Genomic DNA, 20,100 nt, shown 5'->3' with positions numbered 1-20,100 from the left:
TGGAAGACACTAGGTCCGTCGCCTGACTGGAGGACGGGTCATCAGCATGGACGTTGAAGTCACCCAGGATTATCAGCCTTGGGTGCTCCAGCGCCCAGCCTGTCGCCGCCTCGAGCAGGGACGGTAAGGCGTTGGCCGGTGCGTTAGGCGTACGGTACACCAGCCAAATCGCCAACCCCTCTTCATCCCCCCACGCCAGACCGGCACATTCAATGCCCTCAATCTTTGGGGCCGGGAGCGCCCTGAAGGAGTAAGCCTCCCGTGCAAATATTGCCACTCCTCCCCCCCGCCCACTAGTCCGCGATTGGTGGAAGACTGAGTAACCTGGGGGAGCTGTTTGCGAGAGGGCTACTGTATCACCCTCCCGGATCCAGGTCTCAGTCACGCAAGCCAGGTCCATATTCTGCTCGAGCATAAACTCTCGGAGAATTGAGGTCTTATTGTTAATGGACCTGGCGTTGCATAACACCAATGACGGAGGCGGGTTACTCCTGGCCCTACTACCTGTCACCCTTGGGATGGGCCGCAGATTGGAGGGGGGCCGAGCACCGACTTGTCTCTGTCCTCCTCCCTTATAATATCTGCTCCCACCGCCATACCTCCCCCTCCCCAGGAGCACTGGAATCCCTGAGCCGGCCATTCCTCGTTGGCAGCAGCTGCAATAAGACCACTATCAAGGCTGGTATCTGGTTATACTGGTTATAGTGGTATACTAGTACTGGACAGCTTCACCCCCCCCCCCCCACCAGGTTCTCCCAACCTACAGTTGATTCGCACCCCACCAGCCACTCTGGTCTCCCAATTACAGACCCACTACCTATTCCCTAGTTTAATTAATTAATATAGAAAGCCCTCCCACAATACTCCCTCAATTGATTAGTTAAAAACCTAATAACTTCAATTCTAGCATCACTAACAAAATAATACCCTAACAATCTTCCCAGTTAATGAGCTAAAAATTTAACAAAATATACAGTCCAAAATAAATATATAAATAATTTCAAATTACTAATCAATCGGCTAAAGATCCAGTTAATTAATTAATATTAATAATAGTAAAGTTTCCAATTAGTGGTCTGTATTAAGTGCTGGGTAAGTGCTGAGCAGGTAAAATAGGTAAAGTGCTTGAGTAAGTGCTAAGGTGCTGGGTGGATAAAGTGCGAGGATGAGTGCAGGCATCGAGTTTATAGCATAGCGTGTGCTACACTAGGACAGCAGTCGGGGTGGAATGTAATATGTGATCGGGTCCATGAGTTCTCGGCCAATACCCCTGGCACAATCCGGCAGGCCCAGGGAGGTAAACCCCCCCGTGCTTCCCAGTCGCGCTTCAGGGCTCCACAGGTCTTCTTATGGAAATTGACCAGTCCAGTCAGGGACCCACAATCCACTGAAATGACTAGTGGCCTCGGGGCCGCCACCTCAGGCTTCCCTCCGTTGGTAGCAGCCCCTATCGCCGCTGTCAGTCGCCCCGGCCGCGCCCTCACTCGGCGCTCGCGTCGCGTGATTGCGAAGGTCTCCAGCCGCTCGCCTGCCTCTGTACTCTCCCTCGTCCGGCCTCTCCGCTCGATCTCTCCGCTCGTCCACCACACGCCGCTAGCTATGTTGGGCGTGGGCGTCCCAGCTGCTCTGCTCCGTTCTCCACTCCACTCCACTCTCTCCGCCCGTCGGCCACTCCTCTCGCTGGCCGGCTTCACCCGGCTATATAAAATGAATATAAAAATGACTAGATCCTCTGCTCTTAAAGAAAACTTATATAAGATGATTTATAGGTGGTACATGAGTCCTGAGAAGTTCTCCAAGTTATCAAAGATTTCAGGTTTTCACGGCTGGCATCATCATTAGGGTTTGTAGAATCTTTCGGGCTCACGTGCCGTGTTCTGCTGGAGAAAGTTTTTCTTCCAGACATCTGGAAGAAAAACTTTCTCCAGTAGAACACGGCACTTGAACCCAAAAGATTCTACAAACCCTAATTCTGCAAGATATATCAGAATACCTCAAATAGATGTTGAAAGTGTCAGAAAACAATTGTTCTTTCTATCGTATGTGGTGGCAATGTAAAAAGGCGAGAAGTTATTGTACTCAAATACACACTTGGGTACAAAAAATACTTGGAATAAATATAAACCACCTTCCCAAACTTTATCTTTTGAGTATATGTCAAACCCCTACTTCTGAGACACGTTAGCTACGGCTGCAAGAATTATATATGCTAGGTACTGGAAGACACCACAAATACCTAAAAAAGAAGAATTTATGCAAAAACTGTTGGAAATAGCTGACATGGACTTTCTCTCAGCCAAATTGCTTGCAACAAAGTTAAATCAATGTAAAGAAGTTTGGCAGCCCGTATAGGATTGGCTGAGTACGTAGAAATAGTAGCAATAAAGGAGAGGGGTGATGGAAGAGAAGGTTTGATGAAACTGATAGATGAACTTAGAATTAGATCAGAGTTCTCTTCCCCCGAAATGTTTGTTTATGTGGGTTTCCCCCCCTATTTATTGTTTTTGGTTTTTGCATTGTCATAATGTTTGTGTTATTGTTATTGTGTTGTTGTTTCTGTTTATGTCATATATCATTAAAAAAAATAGAATACTTATACTGGAGAAGTAGACTAAAATAAAATAAAACTAGTCACCTGACAGTCTTGTTTGCTGCCTGTCAGCCCTCATTCTGCAGATAGATAGATAGATAGATAGATAGATAGATAGATAGATAGATAGATAGATAGATAGATAGATAGATTGGGAAACTGTGGCCAAGGGCTGGTCCCAACCATATGTGTGCATTTTGTTTCCCTTCGCAGGAGAACACCGTGGCCTGGGCCCTAGCGTCACCAAAGTGCGGAGCCTCAAGATGGACCGGAAAGTCTGGACGGAGGAGCTGATCGAGGTACCGATCAAGGCACTGTGGCTCAGTGGCACAGCGTCTGGTTTGCGCGCAAAAGGTCCCAGGTTCAATCCCTGGCATCTCCAGTTTTAAAAAAGGATGCAGTAGCAGGGGACGGGAAAGACCCATGCCTGAGACCCTGGAGAGCTGCTGCCAGTCTGAGTAGACAAGATTGACCTTGACGAACTAAGAGTCTGATTCGATAGAAGGCAGCTTTGTGTGCACGTGTTTAATCTAAGGTGAAAGGCATGCCATTAGCAGACTAGAATCTCCTAGTACCAGACTAATATCTCCTAGCATCTGCTTAACCAGGGCTGGTGTATGGGAGTACCAAAATATTGTGCAAAAACACACACTCTTGACTAGTTTATACAAAATAAAGTAAATTGTATTATGTCATATAATGAACAGCCTACAAAAGTAGGCATACATTCATACAGTAGAAATTTAAAGTCAAACAAGAGTCTCAAATACAGTATTTCAGGGAGGACCCCACACAGTCTCTTAATTTTCCAAAGAGAGTACTAAGACTCAATAATAAAGTTCCATAGTAGTCACTCCATTGCTTGTTGGCTTCTGAAGGAGAAATTCTCGCCTTCACGCAAACTCCGGCTTTGATTGCGTTCCGCTGCTCCTGCAGCTTCCTCGTAAGCCAACTGTAAACAACAGAGGTGACCGATAAAAACCGCACTAAACAAAAGCAATATTGACAATATGGAAAATTAAGAGACTGTGTGGCGTCCTCCCTGAAATACTGTATTTGAGACTCTTGTTTGGCTTTAATTTCTACTGTATGAATGTATGCCTACTTTTGTAGGCTGTTCATTATATGACATAATGCAATTTACTTTATTTTGTATAAACTAGTCGAGAGTGTGTGTTTTTGCACAATATTTTTGATATTTTTGTATTCTATATATTGTGCTGCCATTGTTCTTTGGCGGTGTATGGGAGTAAGCAAAGTAGGTGCCCGCCTAGGGCCGCCTGGCTTAGGGGCGCCACGAGGAGCCCGCTCTCCCATGCCCGTTGCCTTCTGGACTTCAACGAGCTCTCCTAAGCCTTGGCAAAGTGGGGGGTGTATGGCAGCGCGCGCACTCAGAATCGTGCACTGAGTGCATGCACTGCCTTGTGGACTTCGCCGAGGCTTGGAAGACTTTGGCGAAGTTGGGGGGGGGGGCATGACATGACGTTACTGGTGATGTCATCGGGAGAGGGGGCGCGCACGCAAAGCGCCAACAGGGTCATAAGAGGAGATATTCAGCAAGTGCGATACAACACGGGTGGCCGACAGTAGCTCTCCAGATGCCTTTTGCCTACAACTCCGATCAGCCCCAGCCATTGGCCATGCTGGCCGGGGCTGATGGGAGTTGTAGGGAAAAAAATCTGGAGAGCTTCCGTTGGCCACCCCTGCAGTACGACATTAATCATTAAAAAGGTGGCATGCTTAGCAAAAAAACAAACAAACAAATCTTCTCCCTAGGGACAAGAGCCTTTGAAATAACTTTTTTAGGATTCGCCCTTGTATATTTTCCGGACTTTTTAGAAGTATAACTATGGCCACAAGGTGGCGCTGCTTCACAAGAAATCTCAATGCGGGGTGGAAAGAATTTTGCAATCTTTTCCTCCTTCTGTGCTCCGGATGGCCAAAACTCAGCACTTTACACACACACATACACACACACATACACACACAGAGACATTTGTGAGGGAAGGCAGCATGGTATAGCTCTCTCTTGTGAGGTCCCAGAAGCTAAGCAGGGTGGGTACTTGAAGAAGAAGAAGAAGAAGAAGAAGAAGAAGAAGAAGAAGAAGAAGAAGAAGAAGAAGAAGAAGAAGAAGAAGAAGAAGAAGAAGAAGAAGAAGAAGAAGAAGAAGAAGAAGATGATGATGATGATGATGATGATGATGATATTGGATTTATATCCCACCCTCCACTCCGAAGAGTCTCAGAGCGGCTCACAATCTCCTTTCCCTTCCTCCCCCACAACAGACAGCCTGTGAGGTAGATGAAGATATTGGATTTATATCCCGCCCTCCACTCCAAAGAGTCTCAGAGCGGCTCACAATCTCCTTTCCCTTCCTCCCCCACAACAGACACCCTGTGAGGTAGATGAAGATATTGGATTTATATCCCGCCCTCCACTCCGAAGAGTCTCAGAGCGACTCACAGTCTCCTTTACCTTCCTCCCCCACAACAGACACACTGTGAGGTGGGTGGGGCTGAGAGGGCTCTCACAGCAGCTGCCCTTTCAAGGACAACCTCTGACAGAGCTATGGCTGACCCAAGGCCATGCTAGCAGGTGCAAGTGGAGGAGTGGGGAATCAAACCCGGTTCTCCCAGATAAGAGAGCTCTGGCTGACCCAAGGCCATGCTAGCAGGTGCAAGTGGAGGAGTGGGGAATCAAACCCGGTTCTCCCAGATAAGAGAGCTCTGGCTGACCCAAGGCCATTCCAGCAGCTGCAAGTGGAGGAGTGGGGAATCCAACCCGGTTCTCCCAGATAAGAGAGCTCTGGCTGACCCAAGGCCATTCCAGCAGCTGCAAGTGGAGGAGTGGGGAATCAAACCCGGTTCTCCCAGATAAGAGAGCTCTGGCTGACCCAAGGCCATTCCAGCAGGTGCAAGTGGAGGAGTGGGGAATCAAACCCGGTTCTCCCAGATAAGAGAGCTCTGGCTGACCCAAGGCCATTCCAGCAGGTGCAAGTGGAGGAGTGGGGAATCAAACCCGGTTCTCCCAGATAAGAGAGCTCTGGCTGACCCACTTAACCACTACACCAAACTGGCTCTCTTGGATGGGAGACTTCTGCTCTGTAGAAGACGGCAACGACCAACCACCTTCGCTTCTCCCTTATCCTTAAAAACCCCTTGCTGGGGATGTCATTTAGTTGCTCCTTGGACGGGAGACCACCAAGGAAGGCTCTGCAGAGGAAGGCAACGACCAGCCACCTCCGCTTCTCCCCTGTCTTGCAAGCCCCTTGGCTGGAGTCTCCAGAATTCAGTTGCAACAGGAGAGCTTTTATGCATGAAGCAGTTCTGAAGAGCTAGACTGGGTGGGGTTGCACTCGTGAGAAGAAGCAGGATTTAACCCTCTCTCTTGTGACAGTTCTGTGACCTCAAATCCCGCCCCCCCCCCACATGTGCTGTTTGTTTCCTCTACTGGCACAAATAAGCCCAGAGACAGTTCACAGCAACAGCAAAAGGGGAAGGTTACACTTCTTTCCCCTCCCTTACACTATGTCCCTCATCTGAATAGCCCAACCCTGGCTGCCATATACCAGCAAGAACCCCCGGGAAGATTCCTTCGTCAAAGACAGGGGTGGCCAAACTTGCTTCGTGTGAGAGCTGCATAGAATAAACATCAGATGTTTAAGAGCCACAAGACATGAATGTCAGATGTTGGAGGGAGGGAGGGAGGAAGGGAGGGAGAGGGCGGGAGGAGAGGTTGAAAGAAAGCATCTTTAAATGCATTCTCCAAGTTGCTGGCCGGCTTGGAAAAATGATTTAAAGAAACATTAGCATTGGAAAAAGTCCAGAAAAGGGCAACTAGAATGATCAAAGGTTTGGAACACTTTCCCTATGAAGAAAGGTTAAAACTCTTGGGGCTCTTTAGCTTGGAGAAACGTCGACTGCGGGGTGACATGATAGAGGTTTACAAGATTATGCATGGGATGGAGAAAGCAGAGAAAGAAGTCTTTTTCTCCCTTTCTCACAATACAAGAACTCGTGGGCATTCAATGAAATTGCTGAACAGACAGGTTAAAATGGATAAAAGGAAGTACTTCTTCACCCAAAGGGTGATTAACATGTGGAATTCACTGCCACAGGAGGTCGTGACGGCTACAAGCATAGCCAACTTCAAGAGGGGATTGGATAAAAATATGGAGCCGTGGTCCATTAGTGGCTATTAGCCACAGTATATATATATATGCTTTGTCTTGGTGCTTGGTGGGGGGCACAGTGGGAGGGCTTCTAGTATCCTGGCCCCACTGATGGACCTCCTGATGGCACCTGGTTTATTTGGCCACTGTGTGACACAGAGTGTTGGACTGGAGGGGCCATTGGCATGATTCAACAGGGCTTCTCTTATGTTCTTCTGTGACACCGAGTGTTGGACTGGGGGGGCCACTGGCCTGATCCAACAGGGCTTCTCTTATGTTCTTATGTGACACAGAGTGTTGGACTGGATGGGCCATTGGCCTGATCCAACATGGTTTCTCTTATGTTCTTGTGTGACACAGAGTGTTGGACTGGAGGGGCCAGTGGCCTGATCCAACAGGGCTTCTCTTGTGTTCTTATGTGACACAGAGTGTTGGACTGGAGGGGCCACTGGCCTGATCCAACAGGGCTTCTCTTATGTTCTTCTGTGACACAGAGTGTTGGACTGGATGGGCCACTGGCCTGATGCAACAGGGCTTCTCTTATGTTCTTATGTGACACAGGGTGTTGGACTGGAGGGGCCATTGGCCTGATCCAACAGGGCATCTCTTATGTTCTTATGTGACACAGAGTGTTGGACTGGAGGGGCCACTGGCCTGATCCAACAGGGCTTCTCTTATGTTCTTATGTGACACAGAGTGTTGGACTGGAGGGGCCATTGGCCTGATCCAACAGGGCATCTCTTATGTTCTTATGTGACACAGAGTGTTGGACTGGATGGGCCACTGGCCTGATCCAACAGGGCTTCTCTTATGTTCTTATGTGACACAGAGTGTTGGACTGGATGGGCCACTGGCCTGATCCAACAGGGCTTCTCTTGTGTTCTTGTGTGACACAGAGTGTTGGACTGGAGGGGCCAGTGGCCTGATCCAACAGGGCTTCTCTTGTGTTCTTATGTGACACAGAGTGTTGGACTGGAGGGGCCACTGGCCTGATCCAACAGGGCTTCTCTTATGTTCTTCTGTGACACAGAGTGTTGGACTGGATGGGCCACTGGCCTGATGCAACAGGGCTTCTCTTATGTTCTTATGTGACACAGGGTGTTGGACTGGAGGGGCCATTGGCCTGATCCAACAGGGCATCTCTTATGTTCTTATGTGACACAGAGTGTTGGACTGGAGGGGCCACTGGCCTGATCCAAAAGGGCTTCTCTTATGTTCTTATGAACAGAGTAGGTGCCTTTGGTTTCACGGGGGACTTCTCATCTGCAGCAGTGGAATCCCGTACTCACCTCTTGATGGCATTTGTGTCTTCAGCTCTTCCTCCAGGTCGGCAACGCTGTGGCCAACAGGTTCTGGGCCGCCAACGTGCCCCCCAGCGAAGCCATCACGGCCACGAGCAGCAGCCAGGAGAGGAGGCGCTTCCTTGTCGCCAAGTACCGGGAAGGGAAGTACCGGCGGTACCACACCCTCTTCGGCAACCAGGAGGAGCTGAACAAGGTGAGTGGCTGGGCAGGGAGGGAGGGAGGGGTGAGGAAGGAGACAGGAGGATTTTGACAGGCTGGGAAGATGGGCTCAAAGTAATTAAATGAATTCTAACAGGGATAAATGTAAACTTCTGCATTTAGATAGGAAAAATCCAATGCATGGTTATTGGATGGGAGAAACTTGTCTTAGCAGTAGTCTATGTGAAAAGTATCTAGGGTCTTAGTGGACCATACGCTGAACATGAGTCAACAGTGTGATGCGGTGGCTAAAAAGGCCAATGCAATTTTGGGCTGTATCTGTTAGAGTATTTTGCACGCAGCAGAAGAGCTGAAGGAGAGGGACAGGCAAAACACAGGAATTAATAGACAAGAGAAACAGCTGTATTCAATGGTAGATATATTCACCAGGAAAGTATCCAATATTCAGAGTCGTTGCCAGGCCAAGGTCATACACAGTAATCAGTACACACTTCAGTAGATAACAGTATACAGCAGTAAGTATACACAGCACGATCCAAGCACAGTAGCCTAGGATCCAACACCAGCAGTGATCGCTGCCACCCAGATAGCGGGCCTCACAGAACCCACAATCCTTACAGGCAGACTGAGCAGGCTCACTGAGCTTCCCTAAGTACACGTACCAATCATCAGGGTTGCATCAGCTCTGTGAGTCAGCACAAAGCCTAATTACAGGTGAGGTCATCCCACCTTACCTCAGTAACAGGTAACAGCTGGATCATGATGCAGCATGACTCAGCTTGACATTGCAGAAACAACATTACTATTACTAAGATGGAGTCAGTCAGCCATTTTAGGACTGAGTTCCAACATTCTCCTCTTAATAGTTCTGTTCGTTTCTCAATCCGAGCCTTTTACAGTGCTCGTTATGCTTTTCCATAGTCTGGGGTTTGGTAAACATATCTGCCGTATTGTGGCCAGTATCACAATACCTTATGTTTATCAACCCTTCCATGATACATGATCTGACATTCTGGTACCTTATGTCAGTGTACCTATTCCTTGTCTTTACTCCTTCTGCTTTTGCAATCTCAATCACAGCTTGATTGTCTTCCAGAACTTCAACAGGCTTCTCTGCCTCTATATGCAGGTCCTTTAGTAGCTGTCTAAACCATTCTACCTCAGTACAAGCAGTAGAAAGGGCGCAGAACTCTGCTTCTGTGGTGGACAAGGCAACCACACGCTGCTTTTGTGTCTTCCAGCATACTAACACCTCTCCCAAATATATGGAAAGACCTGTTGTTGACTTTCTGGTTTCACAGTCACTTGCAAAACTTGCATCTGTATAGACTTTCAGTGCTAGCTCCCCCCTAGGTTCGATATAAAGACACCAGTCAGCAGTGTTCTTTAAATATCTCAACACTCGCTTAGCAGCAATCCAGTGATTCTGCTTAGGGTTCTGGGTAGCTCTTGCCAACAGATTACAGGCTACTGATATGTCTGGCCGTGTCCAATTACTGATATAGCTCAGACTACCAATTAATGACCTGTACATTTCAACATTACATGGTGGGCTATCTGTAACATCATTTACAAAGCCAGTCACCATAGGGGTTGAAGCAGTTTTGCAATCAGTCATCTTGTACTTGTCCAACAAATCTATGATCTTAGGTTTTTGTGACAGTTTAAAACCTTGTGTAGTTTTTGCAATATCTACACCCACATAGGTCTGCACAGTACCAAGATTTCTCAGTTTAAACTTCTTACTTAAGGCTGAAACAATATCATCTGTTTGTTTCTTTGTCTTGGTCAGAATCCCCAAGTCATCCACAAAAGTAAGAACAATACATCGTGTTTCACCACTTCCCTTGGTAAACACACATGGATCAGCAATGCTCTGGGTAAACCCTAGCTGTTTAAGTGTACCCACTAGGCATTTTGACCATTGATGACCACTTTGCTTTAGACCATACAAGCTCTTATTTAGCAACCAGTATCCCTTTCCAGTACCAGGAATACCTTCTGGTCTCTTTAAATAAATTTGGTGCTCCAAATTAGCATTTAGGTATGCCACACAGACATCCAAATGGGTAAAATGGAGTTTTTCTCTAGCTGCCAAAGTTAACGCAGTCAGAAGTGAACTGCTCTTTAACGTTGGAGCAAACACTTCGTCATAAGTCTCATTAGTCTGTCTGCAACCTTGTGCTACAAGCCTCGCCTTATACTTTTTTCCCCCAGACTGGTCTGTTTTCACCTTGTATACCCATCTACTGCCTATGGGTTTTACACCAGCAGGTACAGTATCAGTCTCAACATAAACATTTAAACGTTTCAGGGAAGAAAGTTCATCGTCCATAGCAGCCTTCCAGTTACACTGCTCTTCCTTGGACAAAGAGAAAATGTCAGTATATTTCTCAGGCTCATGTATAGCAGACATTACAGGACTAAATCTCTCAGGAGCTCTTCTTTCACGTGTAGATCTCCTCAATGCAGGCTCATCAGTTGGCACATTCCTCCCGGATGATTCCTCACGAGTAGGCTTCTCCTCCATCTCCTCCTCGTCAGGCATCTCTTCTTTTGGGGTTAACACAGCCGCCTCTCCCTCCTCTGGGTTGCTAGGCATTGAGCTGACTTGTAACCGGATTCCTTGGTCATCCTCAGGACAGAACGCTGGCGATTGGGTGCAACGATCCCAGCCCTCTGATCTCTCCAGAAACGTGGCTGAAGCACTAATCACCACCTCACGACTGTCGAGCGTGCCAAAACGATAACAGCTCCCGTTTCTCTCATACCCGAGAAACCTCATACGTCTAGCCTTCAGTTGGCCTTTACGTCTGAGCTGTTGAGGAATATGAACAAAAGCTGTAACTCCAAATACATGCAAATTTGCCAAGTTAGTTACCTTGTCATGCCATAGGCTTGCTGGTATTTTGCCAGTAGATGAACACCAAACTCTGTTCAGGTTGTAGTTGGCACAGCACATAGCCTCTGCCCAAAATCTCCAGGGCATATCTGCATCACGTAACATACACTGGCACATGTCTTGCAATGTACGGCCTCTTCTCTCACAAAAAGCATTATGGGTAGGTCTGTATGGAGCAGTCAATCTGTGCTCAATCCCAAGCTCTGCAAACAAACTTTGAAAACGTTTATTAACAAATTCCGAGCCTCTATCAGAAATAATGCATGCAGGCACATTTCCAGTTTTTCTCTTAACAAACCTTAGCCAATTCTGCATATTTTGAAAGGTTTCAGTTTTAGCTTTCAACAGGTAAACAAAACCATACCTTGAATAGTGATCTTCTATACTTAAGACATATTTGGCCCCGCCCACTGACTCCTTAAAGGGCCCTATCAGGTCTAAGAACACTAGGTCAAGAGGTTTCTTACTAGTAAATTTACTTGGAGTACGCACAGGAGCTTTTGTAGACTTCACAAGCTTGCAGATTTCACAGTCAAGAAATTCCTTGCAAGGTTTAAGACTAAGGCCTTCTGCCTGTTCCACAGTCTTCTTTAGAGCAGGAAAACCAGCATGGCCTAATTTCCTGTGTAAAAGATGACAGCAATTATCATGCACTGGTTTATTCACACAGACGTTATTACACGTTTGTACCTTGGTATGCAAGAAGTATAAATCTTCCCTCAGCATTGCCTTGACACACACACCATCACTGGTCCTCAGCTCACAGCACGAGGTGTCAAATTGCAGTTTGAAACCTTCCCTGCACAGAGCAGACACAGACAGCAGATTCATCTTAAGTGAAGGAACAAAACCCATTTGAAGCTCCTTCCTTAGGCTTGGCAGGAACACTTTCCCTCTGCCAAAAACAGTTGCTTTAACTCCATCTGCCAAAACAACGGACTGGTTATCAACAGGTGTGTAAGTAGTAAACAAACTCCTCTCTCTACAGAGGTTCTCCCACGCTCCGCTGTCAATTAGGAAAGATTGAGTGTGGTTAGTTGACTTACCAGTAGTAACGAGATGCACATTACCACTCTTATCAGCAGACCTCATTTCAGACCGTCTCTCTTTCCCTTTCTGGCCTTGACAATGCCTAAACAAATGTCTAGATGAGCCACACCGGAAACATTTCTTCCTTACAGCCATTACATTACCTGTTTGACAGTCAGGATCCTCCTTAACAGTAAATCCACTGCCCCTCTCTGGCTTATAGACAGGCTTTCTCTCCGCACGTAGAGAGGAATTGGACTGTCTCTTGCCATATTCATCAAGAAGCCGTCCAGTTACGACGTTCATGGTTAACCCTGTCTCAGGCAAACCCTCCAGGCTCGTTATCACAGCGTCATATGATGCATCTAAGGAACTTAAAAGTATGCACACCTCCTGTGATTCAGAAAACATTTGGTTATGCTCTCTTAGCTCTAGAAACATCCTACGCATAGACTCTATATGAGATAACATATCTGCATTAGCTGCCAGCCTGGTATGCAGAAGCTTCCTCACCAAACGAATCTGAGAACCGACAGTTCCTCGGACGTAAATTTCCTTCAAAGCATTCCAGCAGTCATGAGCCTTCTCCAGTCCTGCTATATGCACCAGCTGGGAGTCGTCTAGAGAAAGACCTATTAAAGACAAAGCCTTAACATCCTTTTTACGCAAAAGGTCTGCAGCTTTTCTGTCTTCAGCAGCTGCCAACAACCCCCGTAAAGGAGCAGCCACCACCTCCCACAGCTCTTGGTGCTTTAATAACAGACTGACCTTCTGGGACCACGTAGCATAGTTAGTCCCATTCAGCTTAGTAATGCTGAGCCCAGAGAAGGAAACAACATTTGCAGCTTCCATCTCTGCTACTTATCACTGGACACCTGGGCAACTTGGCAGTCTGCCTCCGTCTCTTCCAAAACACTGTGTTGCCTCCTCTGTCTTCAGAACAGCAGCACCTCTAGAAACACTGGGAGCACTGGGAGCTCTGGGCCCAGAACCAATGTTAGAGTATTTTGCACGCAGCAGAAGAGCTGAAGGAGAGGGACAGGCAAAACACAGGAATTAATAGACAAGAGAAACAGCTGTATTCAATGGTAGATATATTCACCAGGAAAGTATCCAATATTCAGAGTCGTTGCCAGGCCAAGGTCATACACAGTAATCAGTACACACTTCAGTAGATAACAGTATACAGCAGTAAGTATACACAGCACGATCCAAGCACAGTAGCATAGGATCCAACACCAGCAGTGATCGCTGCCACCCAGATAGCGGGCCTCACAGAACCCACAATCCTTACAGGCAGACTGAGCAGGCTCACTGAGCTTCCCTAAGTACACGTACCAATCATCAGGGTTGCATCAGCTCTGTGAGTCAGCACAAAGCCTAATTACAGGTGAGGTCATCCCACCTTACCTCAGTAACAGGTAACAGCTGGATCATGATGCAGCATGACTCAGCTTGACATTGCAGAAACAACATTACTATTACTAAGATGGAGTCAGTCAGCCATTTTAGGACTGAGTTCCAACAGTATCAACAGAAGTCTTGTCTTCAGAACACCAGAAGTGATGGTATCACTTTAACCTGCTCTGGTAAGGCCTCCCCTGGAGTCTTGTGTTCAGTTTTGGCCACCACATTTTAAGAAGGATCTAGACAAGCTGGAACGGGTCCAGAGAAGGGCAACAAAGATGATGAGGGGTCTGGAGACCAAGTCCTATGAGGAAAGGTTGAAGGAGCTGGGGATGTTTAGCCTGGAGAGGAGGCGGCTGAGAGGTGATAGGATCACCATCTTCAAGTCCTTGAAGGGCTGTCCTATAGAGGATGGGGTGGAATTGTTTTCTGTGGCCCCGGAAGGTAGGACCAGAACCAGCGGATTGAAATTAAATCAAAAGAGTTTCCGGCTCAACATGAGGAAGAACTTCCTGACCTTTAGAGTGGTTTCTCAGTGGAACAGGCTTCCTGGGGAGGTGGTGGGCTCTGCTTCCTTGGAGGTTTTTAAGCAGAGGCTAGATGGCCATCTGAAAGCAATGCTGACCCTGTGAATTTAGGGGAAAATACTTGTGAATTTCCTGCATTGTGCAGGGGTTAGACTAGATGTCCCTGGAGGTCCCTTCCAAAATTATGTTTCTGTGATTCTTGTTGGTCCTAAAGGTGGTGCTGGAGTCAAATCCTTCTCGTTGCTGGTCACATAGTCTGGTTTTTTTTTTGTAGCAGGAGCTCCTTTGCATATTAGGCGACACACCCCTGAGGTAGCCAATCCTCCTGGAGCTTCCAGTAGGCCCTGGGGGAAGAGCCCTGTAAGTTCCAAGAGGATTGGCTACATCAGGAGGTGTGGCCTAATATGCAAAGGAGTTCCTGCTGCAGAAGAAGGCCTGCACGTAGTGATGGCGAAATTGCCCCGGCTTTCAAATTCAGCCAGTTTATGGGCCCCTGCGGCTCAGTCTGGGCAAAGACTCCTGGGTCTTTGGTGGAAAAATGGACCAGAGATCCTTTTAACAGGAGATGCTCTGGCCTCAAATGGGACCATTTGCAAGCCCCCCCCCCCCAGACCTTTAGTTTTAGGGCTTTGAGCAAAAAATCCATTCTGAGTCACTGCAGCTGGAAATGTGCAGGTGCTGCCGGAGACGCGAAAGATGCGTGATGGGTGAGTCAGCCCCAGCCAGGGGTGCGGGACTCCAACAATGCCCCTTCGTTGTGCAGGAACAGGTTTGGAAAAGCTCGCAGAACTGGGGGCACGTTTATTTATTGTTTTGAAATTCATATCTCGCCTTTCAAACGAGCGAGTGGGGGTGTGATTCCAAAGTAGTTTTCTCCCCTAAATTGCATCCGGAAAAGGACACGGCCTGACGATCCGATGTGGTTTCTGCAAACCCTGCTCTTGTAAAGCAGTGAAAATAAGAACATAAGAGAAGCTACATTGGATCAAACCAATGCTCTGTGTCACGTGGTGGCTGAAACCCCGGTGGCAGCTGAAGGTCCTCCAGCAGGGCCAGAAGCCCTCCCACTGTTGCCCCCCCCCCACAAGCAGTACAGAGCATCACTGCCCCAGACAAAAGAACATGAGAGAAGCCCTGTTGGATCAGGCCAATGGCCTCTCCAGTCCAACACTCTGTGTCACATAAGAACATAACAGAAGCCCTGTTGGATCAGGCCAGTGGCCCCTCCAGTCCAACACTCTGTGTCACATAAGAGAAGTCCTGTTGGATCAGGCCAGTGGCCCCTCCAGTCCAACACTCTGTGTCACATAAGAGAAGCCATGTTGGATCAGGCTAATGGCCCCTCCAGTCCAACACTCTGTGTCACATAAGAACATAAGAGAAGCCCTGTTGGATCAGGCCAGTGGCCCCTCCAGTCCAACACTCTGTGTCACATAAGAGAAGCCCTGTTGCATCAGGCCAGTGGCCCCTCCAGTCCAACACTCTGTGTCACATAAGAACATAAGAGAAGCCCTGCTGGATCAGGCCAATGGCCCCTCCAGTCCAACACTCTGTGTCACATAAGAACATAAGAGAAGCCCTGTTGGATCAGGCCAGTGGCCCCTCCAGTCCAACACTCTGTGTCACATAAGAACATAAGAGAAGACATGTTGGATCAGGCCAGTGGCCTTTCCAGTCCAACACTCTGTGTCACATAAGAACATAAGAAAAGCCCTGTTGGATCAGGCCAGTGGCCCATCCAGTCCAACACTCTGTGTCACATAAGAACATAAGAGAAGCCCTGTTGGATCAGGCCAATGGCCTCTGCAGTCCAACACTCTGTGTCACATGAGAACATAAGAGAAGCCCTGTTGGATCAGGCCAATGGCCTCTCCAGTCCAACACTCTGTGTCACATAAGAACATAAGAGAAGCAATGTTGGATCAGGCCAATGGCCCCTCCAGTCCAACACTCTGTGTCACATAAGAACATCAGAGAAGCCCTGTTGGATCAGGCCAGTGGCCCCTCCAGTCCAACACTCTGTGTCACATAAGAACATAAGAGAAGCCCTGTTGGATCAGGCCAATGGCTCCTCCAGTCCAACACTCTGTGTCACATAAGAACATAAGAGAAGCCCTGTTGGATCAGGCCAGTGGCCCCTCCAGTCCAACACTCTGTGTCACATAAGAACATAAGAGAAGCCCTGTTGGATCAGGCCAATGGCCCCTCCAGTCCAACACTCTGTGTCACATAAGAACATAAAAGAAGCCCTGTTGGATCAGGCCAGTGGCCCCTCCAGTCCAACACTCTGTGTCACATAAGAACATAAGAGAAGCCCTGTTGGATCAGGCCAATGGCCCCTCCAGTCCAACACTCTGTGTCACACAGGGGCCAAAACCCAGGTGCCATCAGGAGGTCCATCAGTGGGCCAGGACACTAGAAGCCCTCCCACTGTGCCCCCCCCCCCGAAGCACCAAGAATACAGAGCATCACTGCCCAGTCATAAGAAAATGAGAAGCCATGTTGGATCAGGCCAATGGCCCATCCCGTCCAACACTCCAGTCACACAGTGGATGGAAAACCAGGGGCCATCAGGAGGTCCACCAGTAGGGTCAGAACAACCAGAAGCCCTCCCACTCTTGCCCTCCAAACACCAAGAATACAGAGCATCCCTGCCCCAGTCATAAGACAAAGCCATGTGGATCAGGCCAATGGCTCATCTAGTCCCAACACTGTGTCACACAGTGGCCAAAACTCAGAGGCCATCAGGAGGTCCACCAGCAGGGCCAGAACTCCAGAGCCCTCCCACTGTGCCCCGCCCCAAGCACCAAGAAGACAGAGCATCACTGCCCCAGACAATCTTCCATCCATACCTTGTGGCTAAGAGCCACATATGGATCTCTGGTCCAGATTTTATCAATCCCCTCTTGAAGCTGTCTATGCTTGCAGCCACCACCACCTCCTGTGGCAGTGAATTCCATGTGTTAATCACCCTTTGGGTGAAGAAGGACTTCCTTTTATCAGTTCTAACCTGACTGCTCAGCAGTTTCATGGAGTGCCCATGGGTACTTGTATGGTAAGACAGGGAGAAAAGTCCTTCTTTCTTTACCTTCTCTATCCCCTGCATAATTTGTAAGCCCTCTCTCCTGTCACCCCATTTCAACCATCATCTCTTCCTCCAGTCTCTCATTCTCCTCTAATCCCCCCATTCCTCTAGTAACCAACAACATGTATATGTGATGAAGGAAAAAAAATCATCTGATACGTGACATGGAAGGTACCATGTCTTGTTTTCCAACATACAGAAGAGAGCAACCAGAGGGGAGGGGGAGTGAGGACCACACCCACCATCCCACATCTGTCTAGGAAACGGCCTGTCTTCAGGGAGCCATCCGGAAACTGCAAAGGAGAGGTTTTTAAGGCTGGAAGTGTTCTTGCAGCCATGAGGTTTTGCAAGATGTGTGAAGACACTCTGGATAGGATGGCTAGGTTCTGGGGAATCAGCCATTGCCACCTGGAATGACCAGTCCTCTTAAGGACATAAGAGAAGCCATGTTGGATCAGGCAATGGCCCATCCAGTCCAACACTCTGTGTCACACAGTGGCCAAAAACCCAGATGTCATCAGGAGGTCCCCCTGTGGGGCCCAGGACACTAGAAGCCTCCCACTGTGCCCCCTCCAAAGCACAAGAATACAGAGCATCACTGCCTCAGACATAAGAACATTAAGAGAAGCCCTGTGGATCAAACCAGTTGGCCCCTCCAGTCCAACACTCTGGGTCACATAAGAACATAAGAGAAGCCCTGTTGGATCAGCCAGTGCCCCTCCAGTCCAACACTCTGTGTCACATAAGAACATAAGAGAAGCCTGTTGGATCAGGCAGTGGCCCCTCCAGTACAACTCTCTGTGTCACATAAGAACATAAGAGAAGCCCTGTTGGATCAGGCCAGTGGCCCCTCCAGTACAACTCTCTGTGTCACATAAGAACATAAGAGAAGCCATATTGGATCAGGCCAGTGGCCCTCCAGTCCAACACTGTGTCACATAAGAACATAAGAGAAGACATATTGGATCAGGCCAGTGGCCCCTCCAGTCCAACACTCTGTGTCACATAAGAACATAAGAGAAGCCCTGTTGGATCAGGCCAATGGCCCCTCCAGTCCAACACTCTGTGTCACACAGGGGCCAAAAACACAGGTGCCATCAGGAGGTCATCAGTGGGCCAGGACACTAGAAGGCCTCCCACTGTGCCCCCCCCCCCGAAGCACCAAGAATACAGAGCATCACTGCCCAGACATAAGAAAATGAGAAGCCATGTTGGATCAGGCCAATGGCCCATCCCGTCCAACACTCCAGTCACACAGTGGATGGAAAACCAGGGGCCATCAGGAGGTCCACCAGTAGGGGTCAGAATACAGAAGCCCTCCACTCTTGCCCTCCAAACACCAAGAATACAGAGCATCCGTGCCCAGTCATAAGACAAGCCATGTTGGATCAGGCCAATGGCTCATCTAGTCCAACACTGTGTCACACAGTGGCCAAACTCAGAGGCCATCAGGAGGTCCACCAGCAGGGCCAGAACTCCAGAAGCCCTCCCACTGTGCCCGCCCCAAGCACCAAGAAGACAGAGCATCACTGCCCCAGACAGTCTTCCATCCATACCTTGTGGCTAAGAGCCACATATGGATCTCTGGTCCAGATGTTTATCAATCCCCTCTTGAAGCTGTCTATGCTTGCAGCCACCACACCTCCTGTGGCAGTGAATTCCATGTGTTAATCACCCTTTGGGTGAAGAAGGACTTCCTTTATCAGTTCTAACCTGACTGCTCAGCAGTTTCATGAGTGCCCATGGGTACTTGTATGGTAAGACAGGGAGAAAAGTCCTTCTTTCTTACCTTCTCTATCCCCTGCATAATTTTGTAAGCCTCTCTCCTGTCACCCCATTTCAACCATAATAATAATAATAATAATAATAATAATAATAATAAATTTTATTTGTACCCCGCCCTCCCCCGCCGAAGCAGGCTCAGGGCGGCTACAATACGGTGACAATGGTGCACCAACAATAAAACAGTTACACTAGAAACATTAAATTAACATTAAACTAACCTTAAAAGCCTGAATTAAAACAATTAACTAAAACATTTATGACGCTATCCTTAACACTCTTCTAGTTGATGTGATGGCGGATTTTCAGTTATTCATAAGCTAATTTAAAAAGGGTGGTCTTTGCAGGCCCTGCGGAACTGATCAAGGTTCCGAGGGCCCGCACCTCCTCTGGGAGTTGGTTCAGAGATGTGGGGCTGCGCCGAAAAGGCCCGAGAGCGAGTATTCTGTAGTTTAATTTGTCTTGGCCCAGGGGTAGTCAGTCTGTTCTTTCCTACTGACCTCAGTGCTCTCTGGGTTCATACGGGGAGAGACGGTCCCTCAGGTAACCATCATCTCTTCCTCCATTCTCTCATTCTCCCTCTAATCCCCCCATTTCCTCTAGTAACCAACAACATGTTTATGTGATGAAGGAAAAAAAATCATCTGATACGTGACATGGAAGGTACCATGTCTTGTTTTCCAACATACAGAAGAGAGCAACCAGAGGGAGGGGGGAGTGAGGACCACACCCACCATCCCACATCTGTGTAGGAAACGGCCTGTCTTCAGGGAGCCATCCGGAAACTGCAAAGGAGAGGTTTTTAAGAGCTGGGAAGTGTTCTTGCAGCCATGAGGTTTTGCAAGATGTGTGAAGGACACTCTGGATAGGATGGCTAGGTTCTGGGGAATCAGCATGCCACCTGGAATGACCAGTCCCTTAAGGACATAAGAGAAGCCATGTTGGATCAGGCCATGGCCATCAGTCCAACACTCTGTGTCACACAGTGGCCAAAAAACCCAGATGTCATCAGGAGGTCCCCCTGTGGGGCCAGGACACTAGAAGCCCTCCCACTGTGCCCCCTCCAAAGCACCAAGAATACAGAGCATCACTGCCTCAGACATAAGAACATAAGAGAAGCCCTGTTGGATCAGGCCAGTGGCC

The 20,100-nt window shown here is 48.2% G+C and overlaps 1 protein-coding gene across 1 annotated transcript in view; it reads left to right on the top strand.

Annotated features, from left to right (window-relative positions):
* LOC132568871 (arf-GAP with Rho-GAP domain, ANK repeat and PH domain-containing protein 1-like) overlaps positions 1-20,100 on the top strand; it is a 164,996-nt gene that overhangs the window by 91,266 nt on the left and 53,630 nt on the right. Inside the window, exons 11-12 of the mRNA XM_060235057.1 lie at positions 2,804-2,889; positions 8,077-8,259. Of these exons, the coding sequence (XP_060091040.1) occupies positions 2,804-2,889; positions 8,077-8,259 (269 nt within the window). The remainder of the gene's footprint in view (positions 1-2,803; positions 2,890-8,076; positions 8,260-20,100) is intronic.

Source organism: Heteronotia binoei, chromosome 3 (genome assembly GCF_032191835.1).
Source record: "Heteronotia binoei isolate CCM8104 ecotype False Entrance Well chromosome 3, APGP_CSIRO_Hbin_v1, whole genome shotgun sequence".
Lineage (NCBI taxonomy): Eukaryota > Metazoa > Chordata > Lepidosauria > Squamata > Gekkonidae > Heteronotia > Heteronotia binoei.
This window is presented reverse-complemented; position numbering and strand designations above follow the sequence as displayed.